Source organism: Diplodia corticola, assembly GCF_001883845.1.
Source record: "Diplodia corticola strain CBS 112549 chromosome Unknown scaffold6, whole genome shotgun sequence".
Classification (NCBI taxonomy): Eukaryota; Fungi; Ascomycota; class Dothideomycetes; order Botryosphaeriales; family Botryosphaeriaceae; genus Diplodia; species Diplodia corticola.
This window is the reverse complement of record NW_017971485.1, coordinates 628,429-648,473: the sequence shown is the minus strand read 5'-3', so window position 1 is coordinate 648,473 and position 20,045 is coordinate 628,429. Positions and strand designations below refer to the sequence as shown.

Sequence of the window (20,045 nt, the reverse complement as noted above, 5' to 3'; positions counted from 1 at the left end):
TGTGACGAGATTGCTATCTCGCTATCTCGGCGGCATGGGCAGCCGGGGAAGGCGCAACGCCAATCCCCTAGGTAGGTACTGGCGGCCACCGCGGGCAGCCGACGCAGGCCCAATTTGGCATTGCGTCAGAGCAGAAGTTGCGACCCAATCCCTGAAGGATTTCGACGGATCCGCAGCCACGTTCCTCGTGTTGCTGTGTCGCGCCGCCCTGCCTGCCTGCCTGCCTGCCTGCCCGCGCCTTCGCCCTCTGCCATGGCCTGAGGCCAATGATGGCTCCCGCCCTCCCACTCACCTCGACGCTCTCTTCCAATCACCCGCTGCAGATGCCGCCGCGGCCGTCGACCACGCAGCCCCAGCAGCTCTCCACGCCTCCACCACTGCCACCACCGTCACGCCTGCTGTTTCTCCACAGCCAGGCCCGGCGCGACACCCAATACTTGCTCCAGGATCGCGGGAACGAAAGCAGCAAGCCCGGTCGCAGCCCTCAGCCCTCCGCGCGCGCGAGCACGCCGCCCTCTCAGTCCTTATCTTCTGCCCCGGCCTCCGCATCTTCTGCTGTTTCGCCCGCGTCTGGGAATACGCAACCGCCCGACCCTCCTTCTCCATCGCCGCCCGTGGCAGCGCAACCTGCCCGCTCGTTTTTCTCTTTTGCCTCGCCCTCGCCCTCGTTTGCGTCTCCTTCGTCTTCCCCGCCCGTTTCTAATAATAATGCTCCTGTCACCACCATTGAACACGCATCACCAGCGCACGTCTCAAAACCTGCACCCGTTGCCTCTTCCAGACGCCCTTCAGCCTCATCCTTCGAGCCTGGACATAAGCCCGACCGCCTCGTCAGCCCCCACCAACATCGCACCAGCTCCACACCAGCACTGGCGCATAGTTCCGCGCGCCAGTCGCAAGCACAGCAGACGCGGCAGCCTGACGCGCAGTCAGCCGCGCACGCACCCACGACGCAAGCCACGCCGTGCGGCCTCTTACAGGAACCGCGAGGACGCCAACAAAAGTCTGCAGAGCCCGTCATGATGCACAAACATCGCTCGACTTCATCGCTGCTCGAGAGGAGAGGATCAATCATGGGCGCCAGGAATTTATTCTCTTCTTCTTCGTCGTCGTCTTCGCGGGAACCCGGTACGCACGGCGCGGCCGAAGTGGAGAAGCAGTTGCAACGGCCGCGGACCAGTGCCGGCGCCGCCGAGGCTAGTCCGACCAAGAGCAGGTTCTCGAGACTTCGGTACCACCGGAATCGCAAAACGACGACGGCCGCCGCCCCAACGGAAACGGAAAGGACTCCTGTTGTTGAGCGCCAGGAGAACCAGCTGCGGCAACGGCATCAATCGACGCTGGGACAGCTCCCTGAGGGAGCATTTTTGGACTTCGACGATGATGCATCCGACTCGGAGAGCAGGCCGTCGACATCGAGCAGCGTTGCCAGCAGCGTGAAGAGCAGTGGTGGATGGAGCTGGTCGATGAGGGGCAGGAGGAGCAGTGTCAGTTTAAGAGAGCGGTGGAGAGCAAGGTACGTTTATTATTTCCTATTTTGGCCTTTGGCCGTCTTCTGGAAGAGTTATGCAGGGTGCCGTCTTGACTCGGCCATGCTTGTCATCGATATCAGTCTGTCTTCTATTATATCTCGCGGCTCATTTGACTGACTTTCGTTTCGCAGCAGCATCTCCTCCTCGTCATCGACTTTATCTTCATCCTCATCATTCTCGTCCGCATCTTCTTACATTTCCTCAGCCTCGTCATCCTCATCTAGTACTTGGGACTCCCTCGATTCTACCCCTCGTGCCTCTATCGCCTCATCCCGCACCTCCTACTCTAGCGATGAAGAGGCGGCCCCTCCTCAAAAAACCGACTCGGGAAAACTCCGCCCCACGAAAACCGTCCGAGCATACGTTTGCCGCCATTTCGTCTCGATACCCATCCCGGAGGAGGAGGAGCCAGACACCGCATCCACCTCCGACGCAATCCCCCCTTCAGAAAATCAACATGTCCAGAAAGACCAGCAGTTCCAGGGACCGCAACCGCTCCCAACGCCCTCACCGGATGAGAACGAGGATTGCATCACAGATCCAATGGCCGACGCCTTCGATATTAACGACCACCTTCCACCACCCCATATCCTGCGCCCTTGGGCTGAACCCACGCCTCCGCCTACCCCTCCGCTGCAGGCGAAACAGCTACAACTTCCCTCTCCATCGCCACCACAGCTGGATACCCTTCAGGTACCGCAGAGCCCGCCACCAGTACCGGGCGTGCCGACCTTCACCATAACACCCGCGTCTCCGATCCAACCTACCGGCCGCTCTCCCTTCTCCTCTTCCCCACCTATCGCCCCCCATCGCTCCTTCTCTGCGCCTGTCGTCGGAGGCCCGATTGTCGTCCCGGCCAACGCCCCTCGCAGAAGATCAACAACGATCTCGTCGTCGAACGCGCCGTCGTCGCTCGGCCAAACTAACAAGGTCGAAAAGGGCACGCCGGCAATGTGCCCGACGTGCGTGAAGCTACAGGAGTCGATGGCGCAAATGCGCAAAGTCGCCGGCATCTATGGACCGCGGCACAGCCTGACGGTCGCGGCGGCCAAGACTGCGCGCGCAGCGAGGGTAGCGTGGGCCGGGGCGCAGTGGGAGGCTAGTTGTGTTTGGGAAGATGACTGTGGTGGTGATGAGGCCGTCGTGAAGTCAAGAAAAGAAGGGTTGGCGAAAGAGGAGAAAAAACAGAAGAAGGTCGTCAGTTTCCAACCGAGCGCCACGTTCTTCGTCGACCGCGAACCGTTCATCGAGCCGCCGCAGCCTAAGCCATCGACAGCAGAAGGCGGGGACATCGCTTCGGACGAGGAGGACGAGAAACCCGACGCCGAGGCGCAGCTCCAGCGCGAAATGATCATCGGACAGCGGCTGTGGGGCCCGCTCGGCGAGCGCGGCCGCAAGCAACGCGACTTCAAGCGGTCCATGAGCGAGTCGTACGTGGCGGGCCGGTGGGCGCCGCCCGGGCGCAACGGAGAGTGGCTGGACACCAGCGGGCGGACGCAGACGTACGAGGAGTTTTGGGCCGCGGACAAGCACCACGCCAAGGCGAAGGATGGCGGGTCCCACGGTGCTGCGAGCGTGTTGGGCGGCAAGGTCATCAGGGGAGTTCTGGGAAAATTCGTGCCCGGCGCGGGGGCGCATGCGGCGGCGAAGAAGGAGAGGGAGAGGTTTGAGAGGGCGGAGAGGCTGGAGAGGGTGGTGGGGTTGGAGGTTGATTGACCGAACTGACTGACTGACTGACTTGGTCCCCTTCTTGTCCATACTTTTTGGTTTCTTTTTTTGTTTTTCGTTTTTGGCACCGAGAACACGACGACCCCGAGAGTGTTGTCGGCTCGTGTGGTGCATGCAAGCATACTGCATTTGCGCGGCGTATCCACCGTCCTTTTTTTGGTCTCTTTCTTTTGACAACCCAACACATAAGCTCTTCTTTTTATTTTGCTATCCGGACCGGACCGGATGGACGGACGGACGGACAGACACTGCATGGATGGGCGCTAACTATATCATGGTTGTCCTCATCGTCATCAAACATCATCATCATCATCATTATCACTATAACTGTCACGATAGCATCGAGATTCTCTTCTTTTTTCTTTTCATTTTGTTCGGTAAATAGGCAGAGGTATATACCACCAGGCAGACCGATGGGTTGACGGGCATATGGGAGGAAAAGGGAAATCGTGTATGTTGCAGGACGTAGGATGTAGTAGACGAGCTCTCCGTTTACGTGTGAAGTGTAAAAGAGTTAGTAGTCGAGAAAGAAGGAGAAGAAGGAAATGAGAAAAACTTCAAACTGAAAAGAAACTTAAGAGTTGTGAAGGCGTTGGGCGTCGGGGCAGTGCACGAGCTCTTCTTCGGCCAACCAATGATTGAGCATGATCTGCCCCGTTTTGCAAGTTGGCTGCCTGGCCGTATCAGCAGCGGTGGACAGTGGTGGCGACGACGACGGCGTCATGCCAGCGGTTGATGCGTCTTCAAAATGGTCCATCATCGTACAGTCAGGACAAGAGAAAGACGCGAGCGAGTAAGAAGAGTCGCGTGTGTATACGTGAGTTGGTCCGCTAGAAAGACCAAGGGACTTCCCGCTCCGCCAAGGATGATTAAGTGGAGGTGGAGGAGCTGGACGGACACGTCAGAACTTTTTTTTGGGGAGGCCGAGAAGCCACTGCTATGTGTAAGAGGAGTCCTTTTGGGGGCCTTGCATGGATCTTGTTGTTGCTTTTGTTGGATTCTAGACTCTGCGTGGGCTTCTCGTATCCTGAGGAGGGGAAGGATGGGGATGCCTGGAGTGAGGAGGGCGCTAAGGCGTGTGTGGCGGTGGGCCCTGCTGCTGGGCTGGGATGTGCGCCTCTTTCTTCGAGGCTGTGGGTTGGGTGGATCGGGGAAGTTGCCGTGGCTGGGGGCTGCTTGATTTTTTCTCTGAGAGGGACCTTTTTTTTTTGGCAGTAAGACCGCTGTTTAAGTAAGATGTTGTGAAGGTTCAAAGGAATACAAGGTGAGAGGTAAGACATTATAAAACTTCTCGGTATGGAGGGACACTGAGAGTAAGTAATGTTGAAGCTGATACCGTCGGTGGAGACCATTGTTAAAGTGCACTATGACGAAATACGAGGCAAGTAAGGGTGGCATATGGATTATTCTTTTAAATATTGCAAAACGTGGCGGTTGACTTGGCCCGCAAAGTAACCATTTTAAGATTTCAACAGCATTGACTCACCGAAAAGGAAGCCCCCACAGACTACAGACCCTCGGGGGAGGGTCTTAGTGATGAGCCATGTAGCTGCCGCCTATTCCATCACAATAACCGTCTGTAATTGGGCCGCTTACTTTCGCGATTTATAGTGCAAGGGCCGTTGCTGTCAACTTGCGTTCCCATGTCAAACTGTCTGTGATGCTCGATCTGGAGGATCTGACCCGCCCGCTCTCTCTTTTGGGAAACCCACAGAGTTAGTCCTCGACATCTCATCAACCCGATGCCGCCGAAGATCCGAAGACGCGAACTGAGACAACTCAGATCTTTAAGATGATCGACAATTTGCAAGTCTGAATCTAGACTTGTCGTGCTTTGTTTATATACAACTGTCGACAATGTTTTGTTTCTGCGATGATGCGCATGGCAACGCATCTTGATGCGAGAGAGCAACTGAGCATGAATCTCAGTGGGTTTACCCATGCTCTCCTTTAACTCTCTACCCCGAGGGTTTCCGATTCACGCACCCAAGAGACATTATTGCATTAATCCACTGGCCCACCACTTCATTTCCAAGCAAGGGAAGAAGACAGAGAGACAGAGGAAAAAACCAAGATAAAAAATCAAAACCGACAAACATGCTGGAATACCGACAAAACACAAGATAGATAGGCAACAAGATCACAGGCAGAGAGAGGGGTGGTGGAAAGGAGATTAAACCGAGACCGAGACACAAGGGAAGCCGCAGACAGAGAGGTTGGGAAAAGGAAAGGAAACATGCGCTTAAAGACAGCAGAGAAGGAAAGCAAACCACTCCCAGTGAGGACAAAAACCGAGCAAAAAGCAAGAGACCAAAAGACAATTGTGCAACGCCAATGAACCCCCCCTTTACGCCTCCTGGGCATAAAACATCATGAAGCTCTTCAAACTTCCCTTCGCGGATCCTGAGGGCCGCCGATGATGGCGCGAATTCGATCTCCGATCATGCGGCCCAGTCTTTTTTTTCCATGCAGTTCAGGCAGACGTCGACGCGCATGACCATGTCGTCGTCGGGATCGTTTCCCGGGCATATGGTCTTTGTTCTCCTCCGGTCGGAGCAGCGGTAGAAGTGCTGGGCGGGCTGGGAGCAGCCGCAGCTGTACGACTTCTGCATTCCTTTGCACATGGTGATCGGCGGTGGGCTGATGTCGCTAGATGTATCGAAAGCCAAGGCAGCAGCGGAAGCGACTTGGCAGATCGGCGAGGAGATTGTGAAGGTCGGACGGATGAGGGAAGAAGTGAAGATGCAAGAGGCAAGCAATAGCAGCAATCTATGCGCTTTGGCTGTACATGGCAGTATAAAGGGCGAGTTGAAAGGAGAATGGCGCTGGTGGTAGCGAGAAGCAAGCGAGAGCGCAAAGGCTCACGACAGTATATCAGACAAAGAAATGACGGCGCCGCGCAAATGACGGAGGCGGTGTTTGGCCGTGCTTGGGCGGCGCGCATTGCCCATCCAAATTTGCGTGTGCTGGCTAATAGAGAGCGCTCACGAATGGAGCGCGAGGTCCGAAGCGACCAATTAGCTCAGACGGGGGGAAGATACGGGCGCGGCGGACTGGGCAGCGGGCGCCATTGCTGGTGGGATGATGTGCTGCAATATGTCCGCGAGCGCATGCCGACAGCCCTACGGCGGCAGTTGGTGAGAGAGCGCGCCGAGGGTGTGAGGGTGCGAGGGCGGGCGACGCTGTGGCCCAGCACATCCCGGCCGCCGCAACGGGCGCACTAGCCCCCAACCCGGACTAGCCGCGGCCCGAGCTCAAATTTCGAAAGCTGCGAGCGAGCTGGGCGCGACATCTGCCCGCCGCCTAACCACCGTCACCCTCCACCACAGACCACCGCGAACACCGCTTCCGAGTTGCCCAACATGAGTGTACGCGCCGCCTGCCGCCTGCAATGCTTTCCCATGCTGACTCTCTCAGGGTTTTATGCCCGTCAACCCGCGCCCCATGCTCCTGAACCTGTACGTCACCCGCCCACGCGCCGCCCGCCCAGCCCGCGCATCCATGCTCCAGCCCGCCGCCGCTCTGCTAACACCTGACACCATCTACCCTCCAGCGTGGGCAAGGACATCCGCGTGCGTCTCAAGTGGGGCTACACCGAGTACACCGGCACCCTCATCTCCGCCGACAGCTACATGAACCTCCAGCTCGCCAACACCGAGGAGTTCATCGACGGCAAGAGCACTGGCACTCTTGGCCAGGTCCTGTTTCGGTGCGCATCCAATGCTGCTCTCGCCTTGCGACCCCCGCGCTAACCTCCCCTGCCTCGCAGTTGTAACAACGTCCTGTGGATCTCTGCAAAGGACGCTGGCGATCCAGGCAAGTCAAACGATACAGAGATGAGCGGTTGATTACGGCCTTGACTACTCGGGTGGCTGCAGGATTTCAGGGTTTCAAGACCGGCAGGCGCTTTAGCGAGTCCAAGTTGGGCAGCCTCGGCGAGATCAAAGAAGCACTTGACCATGGAAAAGCTGGCCCTTCTACTAGCTGCCCTACCGGAACTGACCGGTCTTGCTATGGTTCTCGTTCTGGCGATACTACTTCTGGCACCCACTCTTCGGACTTGACCCCTACTGCCAAGCGCCAGCGCGATGATTGCGACGGAGAGGAGGCCGAGAACTCCGTTCCCGACGCGAAGCGCTACAAGGTCTCCCAGGAGTGAACATCATGGTTTCTTCTTTCAGCGGTATACCAATTGGTAATGATTGGTTCAGGACGGCTTCTGAGTAGGCTTCCGGCATAAGCATGGTTCATATGGAGTTTTCAGGTCATCAAAACAGGATACCTCAAACGAGAAAGGCTGGACCGTTTGGTCACGGCCTATTTCCCTAAGACACAGACTTGCCTACTGTCCTACGTGATCGCGTTACATTGACCGAATCTACTACTATTCAATCTCCTCAACCACAGGCTTCATACCACGGCTCTCGCCACTACTCCCGTCCGCATTGACGCTCAACCCCCTCAGCTCAGCCAGCCCCAGATCTTTCGTCAGCCGGACACCAGCACCAGCAGCCACCGCCGACCCGTCCCCCCTCACGCCCAACGCCCTCTTCACCCGCCACGTCTCCAGCGCCTCCAGCACCTCGCCCGCATGCCCCTTGACCACCGCATCCGCATCCCGGTCCCTCACCCACCCAACCACCTCCCCCACTTCCTCCCACTTTTCCGGCGTCAACACCGCCCCTACCCCCTCCCCCTCCCCGACCGCCCCTCCCCGTCCACCCGACTCGAGCTCCTTGTCCATCGCCCCCACCAACCCCCACACCACCAGCACCGCCGCCCGCCTCAGAACCGCGTGCCGCTCCTCCGTCTCGAGCGCCAGGCTCCCCAGCACCACGTCCACCCCCGCCGCCACGTCCGCCCGCGGCAGCACCGCCAGCGTCGCCGGCTCGCGCACCACGGTCGTGAAGACGCTGAGCGCCAGCGCCCGCAGCCGCACGTCCTCGTCGAGCCCGGTGTCGGACCAGCCCGAGACGACGGATGAGAGGAGGGCGGCGTCGCGTTCGGCAGCAGCATCTTCGTCCCCGCCGCCCTCCTCCGGGGCCAGGATCTGTGGGACTGGCCCGCCCCATGCCTTTTCCGCGGCACGCCGCTTGCGCTCCGCCAGGCGCGCGGCGCGTTGGCGGGCGCGGAGCGCGGAGGCGCGGGCCCCGCGCCGCGAGGCGATGCGCAGGCAGGCGGTGGCGATTTGGCGGATGACGACGGCCTGCACCGCGGCTGTGGCGGCGCGGGTGGTGAGCGATGGCGGCGGCGGTGATGCTTCTTGCATGTCCGACACGACGCGCCCGAGGACTTCGCCGACGCGGAGGCGCGCGTCCAGCCCGTTTGCGTTCTCGTCGTTGCCAGAAGACGACGACGACGACTCGTCGACGTCGGCGAAGGCGCGCACGAGGAGGTGGCCCGCGACGAGCTGGGGGTCGAGCGAGGCGAGGGCGGCGAGGGTCTGGATCACGTGCAGGTGGACGTATTCGTCCGGGTCGGGGAGCGAGGTGCTGAGGAGGAGGAGGGTCAGCTGGGGGAGGTCGAGGGCGGGGGAGCGGGCGCGGGCGAGGGCGCTGATGGCGCTGAGGGCCGAGGCGCGGAGGGGCGGGTCGGGGGAGGTGAGGTCTTTGAGGGCGGTTTGGAGGGCGGCTTGGTCGGCGGCGGTGGCGGTGGCGGTGGCGGTGGCGGTGGTGGTGGTGGAGGGGGAGGTGCGGGGGTTGTTGGGTTTGGACGGGGCGGGGATGTTGAGGAGGGTGGTGATGCGGGTAGTGAGGGTTGATGCTGTCATGGAAACGGAGGGGGGGAGCTCGCTGCCTGGTCCGCGGTCGTGGAGGTCGGAAAGGGTGGGGAGGATGGTGGAGAGGGTGGAGGATGTTTGGGGTGTTGGGCGGAAGTTGGGGGTGGAGAGGAGTGTGTTCAGGAGACTGAGCGCCACTGGCAGTATTTCACTGGAGCCGACTTCTGCCGCTGAGGTGAGTTGTTGTTCGGCTCCTTCGTCCCGCTTCTGCGACTGCTGGACGATGTTACGCAGCCCGGTATAGGAGGGCTTCTGCAAGTTTTCTGCACGCTGCTTCCTGGCCTTTTCGGACTCGGTCCATTCGTCGAGAAGTTGCTTGACGAGCTCGATCATGTTCTCCGGCCGCGTCGCCAGCTTGTCTCTGAACTTCTCAAGGATGGCCATGACCAATTTCGCAGTGATGAGTGACTGGAACGGGTCTTCTTCCGCGGGGGCCTCCAGCTTGGGCGCACCTCCGGCCTGGATTGAGTGTGGTACCAGCCAGCGTCTACTTAATCTGACGAAGAGGTCTCCGATATCTTGGTCCTCAACGCAATTCGACGTCAGAAGCTCCTGATAGGTGGCTAACCTCTCCTCAAGGCTGCCCATCTGCGCGATGACATTGAATGCATCATCATCGGGGGTCCGTTCCCTCCGGCGAATCTCGATACCACCGTCACTTCCAGGGGCGAAAGTCCAAGCCGGCGGTCCATCCCAGAGCAAGTTCGAGGCCAAGGCTTCGAGCTGCTCCACGCCGGCACTCAGCCGGAAGAAGGCCTCGAGCAGTTGCCATGGTATGTCCTTCCAGACTTGGCCCACAGGATGAGATTTGGCGTAGCCGAGCAAGGCCCAAAGAGGCAGCATCAATCGTCCGAGCAGACGTTTGGTCAAGCCAGGACTAGGACGTGACGTCACGAGCGTGACCAGGCGGCTCAATGCACGTCTAAGTTCCGGCTCTGCAACGACAGTCTGGGCGGCATCTGGAAGAGAAGTACTTGAGACTTCTGCCTTGACGGTTTGTACTTTGGGAGGACTGATGCTGAAGATTATGGGCTCGGCAAAAAGGCGCCACCCTATGGCCCCTGGAGCACCCAGCGCTTTCTTCCCGAGTATACCACTGCCGATCACCAGTGCTGCAGCTTTGGCGAGCTCTTGACCTTCGGCACCATCAAGCATCGTCAGCAACTGCGGGGCGAGAGCAGTGAAGTATGCTTCCGCATCCATGGAGCTGGGGACGGAGGAGAGAAGCTTTGAGGCTTGCACCAGCGCTTCGAGAGGCAGAGAAGGGCCTGTAGTCCTATCTTGGTTGTCCGATGATTGTGGCGGCTGCGGATACGAGGATGCTATGAACTCGATTGTGTGTCGAACCCCACGAGGGCGTAAGGGAGCGAGTGCAAGCTGTTTGGAGAGTTGTGACTTGAGCCATGGTGGAGTCGTAGGCTGCATGAGATATGTGAGGAGAGGCAAAGCCGAAGCAATGGGGGTTCTAAGATTTGTTAGACACTCGGTTGGAATACGTAGGAATGTGCAAATTAAGAGAGCAAAAACTGACTTGTTTATGATCAGCACAAAAGTGTCTCCGTATTTCTGGTGCATAACATCGCTTGAGTCTGGAGAGAATGCAAGCTCTCCCGCCCCAGCAGTAACGTCGACCAAAACGCGTTCTCTGATAAGTGAGGCTAGACCAGCACCAGGATTCCCGAGCATTTCCCCCATTCCATCCACAATCCCGCACAACAGGTCCGAGTCCTTGTTGCTGCCGGGAGTCGCATCACTCAGGCCTGGGATAGTCGACCTGGGGCGTCGGTTCGCTGCAACCCCTGGCGATAGAGACGGAAGAATCCCGCGAATGGCCACCAGATCCAATAGTCCGTACAGAGTTTGTCTAGAATCTTCATCATATTCTCCTTCGCCGTTGGCGGGGGGTGCCTGGTTTTGCTGGGTTATGTCTGCCTCGTGGATGCGAAGCAAATGGCCCAAAGCCGCTCGCAACACAGCTCGGTGGGCATCGGAAGTGGATGAGACGCCAATATTATTACTCAGACGAACTACAACGTCGTCGTTCCCTGTGACTCCTCAGCATACAGCTCTGGAGGAGGGCGAACGATATTTACCACGCTTCAAAGCAGGAGCAAGGAACTCCCGAGCCGCGTCGAGCGCCTCTCTCAAGGACGGCATGGTGGCTTCACACGCGCAAAGTGATCGAGTGAGGGTGTCGTGGCGGATCGCGACGGGCTTCGAAGTTCTTCTGGCAGCAAACGGTGACGTCACGTGCCTCCGCAGCAGAACACGCTAGTCCCAAAACGCGTGTCCACAACCCGACCATCCATTGCGCGCGTCGCGACTCGTCCTCGTCCTCTCTTCTTCAACCCTCTCTTCGTCAACGACTGCGTGGATCAGCTCTCTCTCGAACGCGCCCCCGCTGACATCTGACTTGCAATCGCTAGGATCTGTGCGCAGCCGCAATTGAGGACTCCGTCAAACGCGGGACCGCTACGCGACTATCGCCTCTCGTCTTCCACCAATCTCTCGCTCATTCGAGCGCCACAAAACTTACGCAGCGCCCTCCCCCCACAGCGCCGTTTCTCATCTCCCGGCCGTAAGGTAGGGATGTGTAACAACGCCTCTTGGTCATCCGTGCCGGCGGTGCCAGCGCCGCACTCGAGCCTCATAGCACGGTCTCACTGGGTGCCGGTTGCTGCGCGCCAATGGTTCTGCAGTGGAAACACTGTACCTTCGGGGGGTGCCTCGAAGGAGGATGGGATGCGGAACTTAACCCTATCCTTATCTCCGGTTCACAGCATCACGGGGTCACACAGTTGCCGACTGCGCGACTAGCTTCCGTAACAGCGGCTCGATGTACCATGCCTCGCGCTGGGTGACGGCCAACGTGGAAGGGGCGAAAGCGCGGCTCGTGGTCTAAAGGAAGTCTCATGCGTCGTTTTGGTAAGATCTCCTGAGGGGACGCGCGTCGATTCTTCTGTCTTGACAGCAGACTCTGGTCTTCATGGACGGCCTTTTTTCGCGACGACGTGCCTGGAAAGAGCCTATGATAGATCAGGTGGAACTCTGTCGGGCACCTCCACGAGGATCGTCTTTGGGACCTTCACATGCCATTCAGCTTTCTACGGCCTTGCTCCTCGTTCCCGGAGCCTGCAAAATCGGATCCCGCCTGCGAGTCTTGGACGGTCTGTCGGAATCTTCACTAGCAGCCTCAGTGTTGTCCACCATTGTCTAGCGCCTTTGGACTGTCTGGCATTGTCTGGATGGGATGCCTGATTGAGCACGGCTTTCACGGCTGAGTCCTTGCCTACAAACAGAATGCTTCCGATCTCTCCTCACTCTTGCTTGCAAGATAGACTCGCCTTGACCACGCTTCGTCGTGTAGCGAGGTCTTCAAGTTCTCATCAGAGGGAGCAAGGTTGCTATTCATCCTCGGCGAGCTGAGATGCTCCTGTTCGGGTAACCTGAAGGGTATTGCTTGGCGGTTCGGGGTGTCTGATCGTGGTGGGTGTCGCGGACGGCATTCTGGAATCGACTCACCACAGCAGGCGGATCTGATACGCTCAAGGGCTTCGGTGTATCGACTGTTTGGTTACGATTGCTGACCCTGGTGAAGCGTCCCGTACAGCTTCCCTACTCCGCAGAGCGCCGGTGCTTTTGTGCTCACTCAGCGAACCTGGCCTCCACCCTCGGCTCTTTCTAGAGGGATTTTTTGATGATCCAGCATAGTTGCAGGCCCTTGCCACGGCACCCGCCAACGGCATTGTCACCTCCGGTGTCGTCTGACCAGCCGTGTTAACCATCTCCCCCTACGTTCAGCGTAAGGGTTGATTGATGGGCGCCGAAATATCTTGCTACCAGCTGCTCCTAGTTGGGCAAGATTCCGATCCTAATGTACATGGATACGGACGCGGTTTTTGACGATGTGCTTTGTCCGCGGAAAAAACATTTGCCCTCGATTTCGAGAGGTAACAAAGACTGTCCACGGGAGGACTGCAGCCACACACGGAGAGATACACCACTTTCTTGATCGCATCTTCTGATGCATCGGGGTTTGGAAGAACGAGAGTCAACGATAGCGCCGGCGATCCTACGGATGCGGACGAGATGACCGACTTTGTTGCATGGATCAAACTATCTGCAGGGACGACGATCTCAACTGCGGGGTTGCTGTGTGGCGGGAGCTAAGAGCCCGCGTCAGTCGTACGGATGTTCTCCTCAAACCCCAGCTCCCTCGTCATTCCTTCATCGTCCTGGGCCCAACACTTCGTTCTGAGCAGCAGCACCTAACGGTAAACAGCACGCGAGGTATGCCCTAGCCGATCGTTGACGCCGGCACCATTGCCTGCAGGGTAGGAGAGCAGTTGTGTGCCGGAGTCTGACGACTTGGGGAAAGCCGGAGCACCGGGCGCACGAAGCGGGACCTCTCAAGAGTGAGGATCAAAGTCGCGGCTTGTCTGCATTCTGCGCCTGGCCGGTCCCTCGTCCGAAGGTTTCCATCATGTCTGTACTACTCCTTTCTCCATGGTCATTCGGTTTGCCAATGCGCAGCGATTGTTGCGAAGACGGGCGTCTGCCTACGCACATGCTTTTGCTAGCTGAACTCGTTTGGGGCGTTGTTGTTTGAGCTCAATCATGCTCGGTGTTGAGTGTAAGGGCGCTGATTGTGGGCTACAAGGGGGGCGTCCTCGGCGGAGAAAGAGGTTCATTAGGGGACGTTTCTGGGTGGGTAAGACTGTGAGGAGGGCGAGGAGCCCTGGCCGGCTCCTGAAGGACGTCACAGTCTGAAGGGAGGCGGCCCCAGTTTTTTTCTTATAAGTCTTCCCCCATCCGACACCACTCAATGTTCACCGGAACTGACTGCTACAGGTATCTCGAGATTGGTGATTGTAGTGTTACAGACGTGGCCGGGGTCCTTCCATGTGGAAGAACGAATCTGAAGACAGCCTTTGATGGCTTCGGGGCCGATTGAGAAGGCACTGAAGGACTGTATGACAGCGGAACGGCGACCGGTGATGACATTCAAAAGGCAAATTTCTCAGACAGCCACGGCTCGCTTCCAAAGTGGAGTGAGCGTCAGGATTTGGTTGTCGTTGTGAACGTTGAGAAGCTAGTCTGAGGTCTCGCCTGTCCCTGTCATTATATCACAGCAAATTCAGCCGTATCAAAACATGCATTGTGCCTTCGTCATCATCTTTCTTCTCGTCTTGGTCACGCGTTTAATCGTCAACTTCTTGCGCTGGTCGAAGCCGCGCGGAGATGACTGCAATCACAAAAGCCTGCTAGCAGTTGAGTTGATATTAAGAGGCGGCAGCTCGCATGGCAAAATCGTCCTGTGGTTGAAGTGTTCGCTTTGTCTTGCGCGTCCACCCAGCACTCCGGTGGTGGTGTCACGTCATGTCCTCTCTTTCCATTTCTCCGGAGCGAGGGCGTCCGCTTGTTGCCTAGACGGTAATGCGGAGAAGTCCCAGTTTGGGTTCCGTGTCCGTCTCCTCCTGCTTGCAAGCAAGAGCTCGTCGTCTTATGTCCATACATTTTTCACATGTGAAGCCGATTAACCGTGATATAGCGCGCGATATGGTCACCACGCTTTTGCTGCTGTTGCATGAGCGGGATTTGAACAACCGATGTTTTATGTCCACGGTCACGCCTTGCGATGAGGGCAGCAGAACTTGGTGGACACCCATGCTAGTCCGTTCGCATGGATGGCAAGAGTGCTCGAAAGGTGTCTGATGGGTTTACGTATTGAAAGCTGACATCCTGGGCTGTTGGCCCCACCCATGTCACCCCATGTCTGGAGTGACAGGACAAGACAGCGAAGCCACCGAACAAAGGGCGGTGGGTTGAAAGAGGCGGTTTTTCATGTGCATGTATTGTGCTAAGCAGTTGCACGATGGATAAGATATGCGTAAGATAGTTGATCGCATGATAGCGCAGATGAGAGAAAGGCCGTGTCTATCAAGCTCTGTTTTCTGGCGCGAGAATGAACAACACTGATGATGACGGCCTGGTTGGATTTTCAACGATGTGCCTGTGGAATTTGAACTTGTTCAACATCACAAGATTGCACATGTATGCTTTAAGAAGGTGGCTCAATTGAAACTTTTGCAATTTCGGGATAGCACCACCGATGAGGATGGGGAAAATAAGACGAGATCACCCACGATCGGTACGACGGGAAGTGCCGTCCAGCCTAAAGGAACTATGGTTGCGGCGGCGGGCAAAGATGGGGGAACGAGTGCGTGCGTGCGTGCGCGATGCAATCCCGGAGGCTCGTCCGGTTCTCGTGCCCAACGTTGTTGGTGAGCAGCGATAATAGGCAGCTGAAGCTTCTGCTGCCTGGCACGGACAAGCGGCTCGGGCAAGAAGGTTGAGCAAACGGGCTGAGGACGATCAAGGAGAGATGGCTGCAACTTGTCTTACATGATGGTTACACCCGATATGCCATGGACTGCCGGGATGGAACCAGCACGCGGGGAGGTTTTTGCCGTTAGCGGCACGATTGGCTGGCTTTCATCGGACGGCAGAAACGGAGGGGGCAATGAACAGGCCATGACGGACTGACGTCGGATGACATGTATCTGATGGACGATCTGATGGAGAGGCTGAATGTCGTGCCTCAGGCTGCTTCGGCAGTCGCTGCAGTGACACGCGCGTCTCGTCGCCACCGATCGGCGCAGGAGCCGGCGGAGTGAAGCTAGCAAAGCAAGAAGTAAACAAACGTTTAGCACAGCACGAGCACAACGCATCAGACTAGCGGGGCCTAGACCTGGTACCGGGTGATTTATGAGAAAAGGGACCGAAAGGGTCTTCCCTTCCGCCTTCCGAAGCACGACGCTAATAAAGTAGAGTCGTAGCACTGACCTGGCCTTTGTCGATCAGCTTTGGGTTGCGGTGGTGGTTGGAGGCGCGAGCTGCTTTTTCTCCAGGAAAATGCCAGCCAAGGATTCCAAACGAAGGAAGCCCGCTGGCTGCCCGCCATTCCGCGACTGGCCTGTCCGGCTGCTTTCGACCAGCGTCGCGCCCATATTGGCCGTGTGTCCACAACCGGGCATCGAAAGAACAGGAGCAGCCGGTTTCTTCGCCTCTTCACACACGCCGTGCTCGCCTATGACACCATCCCTCCACCCACCCTCCGACACGCGCCTCACTCTCGCGCGCGTCTAGGTTGGCGGTCGGGGCAAAACACTGAAGAATGGAAGCCGTCACAGCGCGCGCCGAAAGCCAGACGTTCTTCGTCGCCGGCGAGTTCCTGACACTCGCCCCCCCCGTTTGCGGCTGCCAGCGCGTAGCAGTCGAGACGTCCGCCCGCTCGCCTGATTTGCCTCAGCCCTGCGCAGCTGTCGACATCACAGACCCACTCTCATTGCGTCGCCGAAACCTTATTTCGCAACCTCGTCCGAAAGTGCCCCCAGCAGGACATATGGAGCAGTACCCAGTCAGGCCGACCACCATCTACGATACCCATCGAATTTTGAAACATGCTGCGCCGGCGAGTGTCTTTGTGCGGCTGGCTTGGGAGGCTGCGGATGCCTCACACCTGCTGCCAGCCTCTCCCGCGCGCGTATTGTGTGAGATTAGAAAAGAGCATTGGAAAAAGGCGGCAGCCCCGGGCGCCGGGTTGGCTGAGAGCGCCAGCCGCAGCCGGCGCGGGAACCTAGGGACGCCGCCTCTTGTGTGGGAAGCAGGATCCGTTGGATGCCCGTCGATCACGAGCAGAGGCGGCGTCAACTGTATCATTCGCGGCGGCGACTGATCAACCTGCTGGGCATCATCGGTGTCGGGATGTCCCCTCTGGAGGGCGTTCGCGTCGAAGCGACGCAGAAAGACTGGAGCTCTAGGGGTCCAACGGTCAATGCGGACGGTGTTCGCTTCTGTTATTAGTCTGGGGTCCGCAGCCTTGTGCTTCTGCTTGACGACAAGGGCGGGAGGGTGTTGGTTCTCCGGGCTCTCAGCGCGCGCGCGAGCAGCGTGTATAAGCGCGAGGCGCACCGCGAGACGAAACGTGAGGCACTAGGCAATCTACGGCCAGGACTGCCCCAGTCTCCGCCCCCGCGGCCAGCAGCTTGCTTTTTCCCTGCACGCGCGAAGCAGGTACTACATGGTGCATTTCCGGCGCCACCTTGGCTCTCGCGCAGCTTGCTGCCGTGTTACTTGCTGGCGGCCCGGTCCCAGATTGGCAGCGCATGAAGGAATCAAGGGTGTCTACCAGGCACGCTCGCTGGCGGCCCCTCCCCCGTGCCTAATCGACAGGAGAAGCAATAAAGGAGGGAGGGGGAGCTGGGGGCGGGCGTTTTCCATCGTCCAACGGCCCGGCAGGCACAAGAATGGGTCCAGCGGGCTGATCCCGCGTTTATCAGCGGATCTCCCTCAGCTCTGACGTTGGATTGCAACGTTGGAATGGAATTGATAACGCGCATCCGGGCTGAAGTGCGACGAGGGGGCTGAACGCCGGGTGCCACTCGCCAGCGCCGCAGCCGAGCTGGCGTGGTGACGAAAAGGCAAGATAAGAAGCAGCAGGTACAGGCGGCGGGTGCAAGTCGGAGCGAGGGCTTGCGGAGGGCAGCTCTGAGACCGGGGAGCTGGATCTCTCCCTCTCTGCGCCCTCGTACTCGACCTCGTCTGGTGGGCAGCTCCGAGATTGCAGGAGATGACGGCTTCGGCGCGCGCCTCTTCGCCAATCAGGCGCGCCTATTCGCACATGCAGTCCTCATTTCACCCGCCTCCTGACGGGCGTCGAAAAAGCACAAAAGGCTGAACCGTCGAAGGCGGCAGGCGGCAGGCGGCAGGAGAGCGGGCTGCGGGCAGGAGAGCGGGCTGGAGGCTGGAGAGCATCACCGTTTCGCATCCCCGGGACGCTCGGAGTAGTCTGTTTTTGGCGCCATCCCGTCCGCCATCTTGTCGCGTCTAGGTACTGTGACACAGTAGGTAGGGCCGTCGGGCAGCAAGCCAGCCAATCTGGTCGACGGGTGACGGGACGTGACGGATCTGTCATACCGGCGCTGGGCCAAGCGGCGGAGCGGGCGGTGCTTTTTGCGCAGCGGGTGGCAGTGGCAGTGGCAGTGGTCTTGGGCAACGCCGTTGCTTGGGCGAAGTCGTGGCCGCGGGGGATGCGCCCAGCCGGCCGCGGATCGTCGATGGTTTCCCCCAGCCCGGGACCAGGCTTTGCGGGCGGCGGGAACCCATGGTTATACATCCAGGCGCAGGATCTCGTCGCGCGCCAGTTCACGTCACGCTGCTGGAGTTGCGGGCGCGGGGGCGGCCTGTGTCGTGCTGCTGGCGGCTGGCAGGCCCACGAGCACACGAGCAGCAGCATCGGCGGGCGTCGTGGCACAAGCGTCGCCCAGCACGAGGAGCAGCCGTTGCGGTCGCCGCCCAACTCGCGGCCGCTTCATTTCGAGCCGACGGCGAGCTAGGTCGGAGCCGTTGTCCCGCGGCGCGCCATCTGGCAGGCGGAGGCCTGTTCGCCAATGGCCGCCCTCGACGCGCACGACACACAGAGATGCTCAGGCACTCACCTCGCCTTGTGCGCCGCTAGTGCTCATTTCCCACTGGCGCAAAAAGGAGTCGGCCATGCACCCCTGCCGCCCAGCCCGGCTTCCCTGCACAACGTGGCTTCCCGTGAAGGGTGCGTTTGCAGCGCGCCCACCGCTTGGCTGCTGGCTAGCAAGGTCCAAGGCTCCGACGCGGGCAGGCGGGCAGGCGGGCACGGCGGGCACGGCGGGCTCGTCGGCGGGCAGGCAGCGCGGCAGTGAAAAAGCCAGGCGTGGGCCCCGGGCAGCGAGCCCACGAGCCCGCGGCTGCTAGGCGTGCATAACGCGCCCAAACAGGGAAATCATCACATTTCAATAGTGCTCGATGCCGCCGCGCACGTCGGGACCATCCGGGCGGCGGGCCCCCGGCTCGTCAGTGAAGTGACGGCGACGCCATGGGCTCCTTGGGCCGGCCCACGACTCGCTCGCGTCCCCCAGCACCGCGCAGGGCCAGGTGTAATCTCTCGTCGCCCTTGTGCCCTCGCTGCGCAGGGCCATCTCCAGCTCCCGCCCGCGCATGCGCCCGGACGGCCGCCGCACCGCCGCTCACCGATCGCCTGCCCCCCAAGCTGCAAGTCACTCCCTCCCAGCCTTCCCGGCGCGCGCGCTGCCTCACCGCTCCGCTAAGTCGCGTCGGCGTGAGCAAGCAGCGTTGGCCGGCCAGCTCACCTCCGCCAGCCTGCCCGTCGCAGGCCTCGCGTGCGCGCGTGCGCCAGCACCCTCCCGCCGCCGCTGCCTCAACGCGCCTCCAGCAATCTCTCGTCGCGGTGGGGCCCTGAAGCACTGTGCCTATCTCAAACTCACCCGAGATTATCGGCGTCAGTGTCCGCTCTTCCAGAAAGCTCGTCGAAACAGTCAGGCTGCCCCTCCAGCCCGCGCCGGCTCACGGGCTCACGGGCTCACGGGCTCACGGGCGTAAACACGCCAGCCCGCTCGGCCTGACTCAGGCCGCGCCTGTTGAAAATCACCGAGCGCTCCTTTTGTGAAGATCTCCTCAAATTCCCATCACGCTCCAGCGCGCACGGCCTGCGCGCACGCTAGAAGCAGGGCTTGCTCCTTTTGATCGATTAAAACGAACCGACCCTCCGGCACGCCTCCCGCCTACCGTGGTCCTGGACTGTCTCCACGTTAGCCTGCAAGCCCTTTTCTAAACAGCCGCCGCACTTTTCTCTCCCACCTCTTCTGGACCCTGATTCTCTCCTTCTCCCACCGCCGCCAGCTGTCCAACACCCTGCCCGCGGGGCCACTGTCTCTCCCGCTTCCGCCAATCGCTCCAGTTCCGCCCCGAGACGCCCCCAGTTGGACTCCGCTGCAATCCCCCCAATTGTCCCGCATGCAATGAGCACGGCAAGCTTATAGCATCCAACCTCGACCATCGTTACCCTTGGCAGCTCCGCGTTGGTGAGTTGGCTCCTCCCGACCCCGACCCGCCGCACGCGCCCCTGTGTTAACCGCCGCCGCCGCAGCAGCACCCCCCTCGACACCCCCCCC

General features: G+C 59.4%; 3 protein-coding genes across 3 annotated transcripts; 2 read left to right on the top strand and 1 right to left on the bottom strand.

Moving 5' to 3' along the window:
• Window positions 1–1,022: 1,022 nt before the first annotated feature.
• BKCO1_6000219 (uncharacterized protein) lies at window positions 1,023–3,248 on the top strand (the record flags this gene model as incomplete). Its single annotated transcript, XM_020277871.1, has 2 exons — window positions 1,023–1,516; window positions 1,664–3,248. 2 exons carry the CDS (start codon window positions 1,023–1,025, stop codon window positions 3,246–3,248), a joined length of 2,079 nt encoding a protein of 692 aa, XP_020133826.1.
• A 3,374-nt stretch (window positions 3,249–6,622) lies between these two features.
• BKCO1_6000218 (small nuclear ribonucleoprotein f) lies at window positions 6,623–7,419 on the top strand (the record flags this gene model as incomplete). Its single annotated transcript, XM_020277870.1, has 4 exons — window positions 6,623–6,628; window positions 6,678–6,718; window positions 6,814–6,969; window positions 7,077–7,419. The coding sequence occupies 4 exons, from the start codon at window positions 6,623–6,625 to the stop codon at window positions 7,417–7,419; spliced, it is 546 nt and encodes a 181-aa protein (XP_020133825.1).
• A 225-nt stretch (window positions 7,420–7,644) lies between these two features.
• BKCO1_6000217 (protein required for cell viability) lies at window positions 7,645–11,196 on the bottom strand (the record flags this gene model as incomplete). Its single annotated transcript, XM_020277869.1, has 3 exons — window positions 7,645–10,504; window positions 10,571–11,084; window positions 11,133–11,196. 3 exons carry the CDS (start codon window positions 11,194–11,196, stop codon window positions 7,645–7,647), a joined length of 3,438 nt encoding a protein of 1,145 aa, XP_020133821.1.
• Window positions 11,197–20,045: the final 8,849 nt, after the last annotated feature.